This window comes from Buceros rhinoceros, unplaced genomic scaffold (genome assembly GCF_000710305.1).
Source record: "Buceros rhinoceros silvestris isolate BGI_N320 unplaced genomic scaffold, ASM71030v1 scaffold33514, whole genome shotgun sequence".
Lineage (NCBI taxonomy): Eukaryota > Metazoa > Chordata > Aves > Bucerotiformes > Bucerotidae > Buceros > Buceros rhinoceros.
Window position 1 is genome coordinate 2,264 of NW_010407066.1, and position 476 is coordinate 2,739.

The 476-nt window shown below is 59.2% G+C and overlaps 1 protein-coding gene across 1 annotated transcript in view; it reads right to left on the minus strand.

Moving 5' to 3' along the window:
- Positions 1–476, minus strand: part of GPATCH4 (G patch domain containing 4) — a gene marked incomplete at its 5' end in the record, with an annotated part of 1,573 nt that overhangs the window by 521 nt on the left and 576 nt on the right. The window contains one exon of the mRNA XM_010134357.1: positions 309–462. Within this exon, the coding sequence (XP_010132659.1) occupies positions 309–462 (154 nt within the window). The remainder of the gene's footprint in view (positions 1–308; positions 463–476) is intronic.

The window sequence follows — 476 nt, forward strand, 5'->3', positions numbered from 1 at the left end:
AGAGCACCTGGGCAGGTGGTGCTGGCAGCTGCGCAGCACAACAGCCTCGGCCCGTGGTCACTCTGGCTCCTTCCTCCTCTTCTTCCTCTTCTTCCTGGGGCTGTGCCCAGCCTGGCCTGGCCCATCTCCATCTTCCAGAGGTACCTCTGTCTCAGCCAGGTCTTCTCCGTCCTCCTCCTGCTTCTTTTTCTTCTTCCTCTTCACAGCCTTCCTTTCCTCTCCTGCCATCTCCTCTTCTCTGCTTGCCTTCTGGTTCTTCTTCCTCTTCATGACCTTCCCTTCCTCAGCCACCCTCTCCTCTTCTCCACTTGGCTCCTGGCTCTGCAGTTTTTCGGGATCAGCTCCGTCCCTGGACTTTTTCCTTTTTTTCTTCCTTTTTTCCTGTCTCTCTGCTCCGGGGCTGCTCTCCGGGGGCTCCCGCTGCTGGTGTCGGTAGGTGGCCAGGAAGGCCCGTTCCTGCTCCTCCCGGGGCGCCA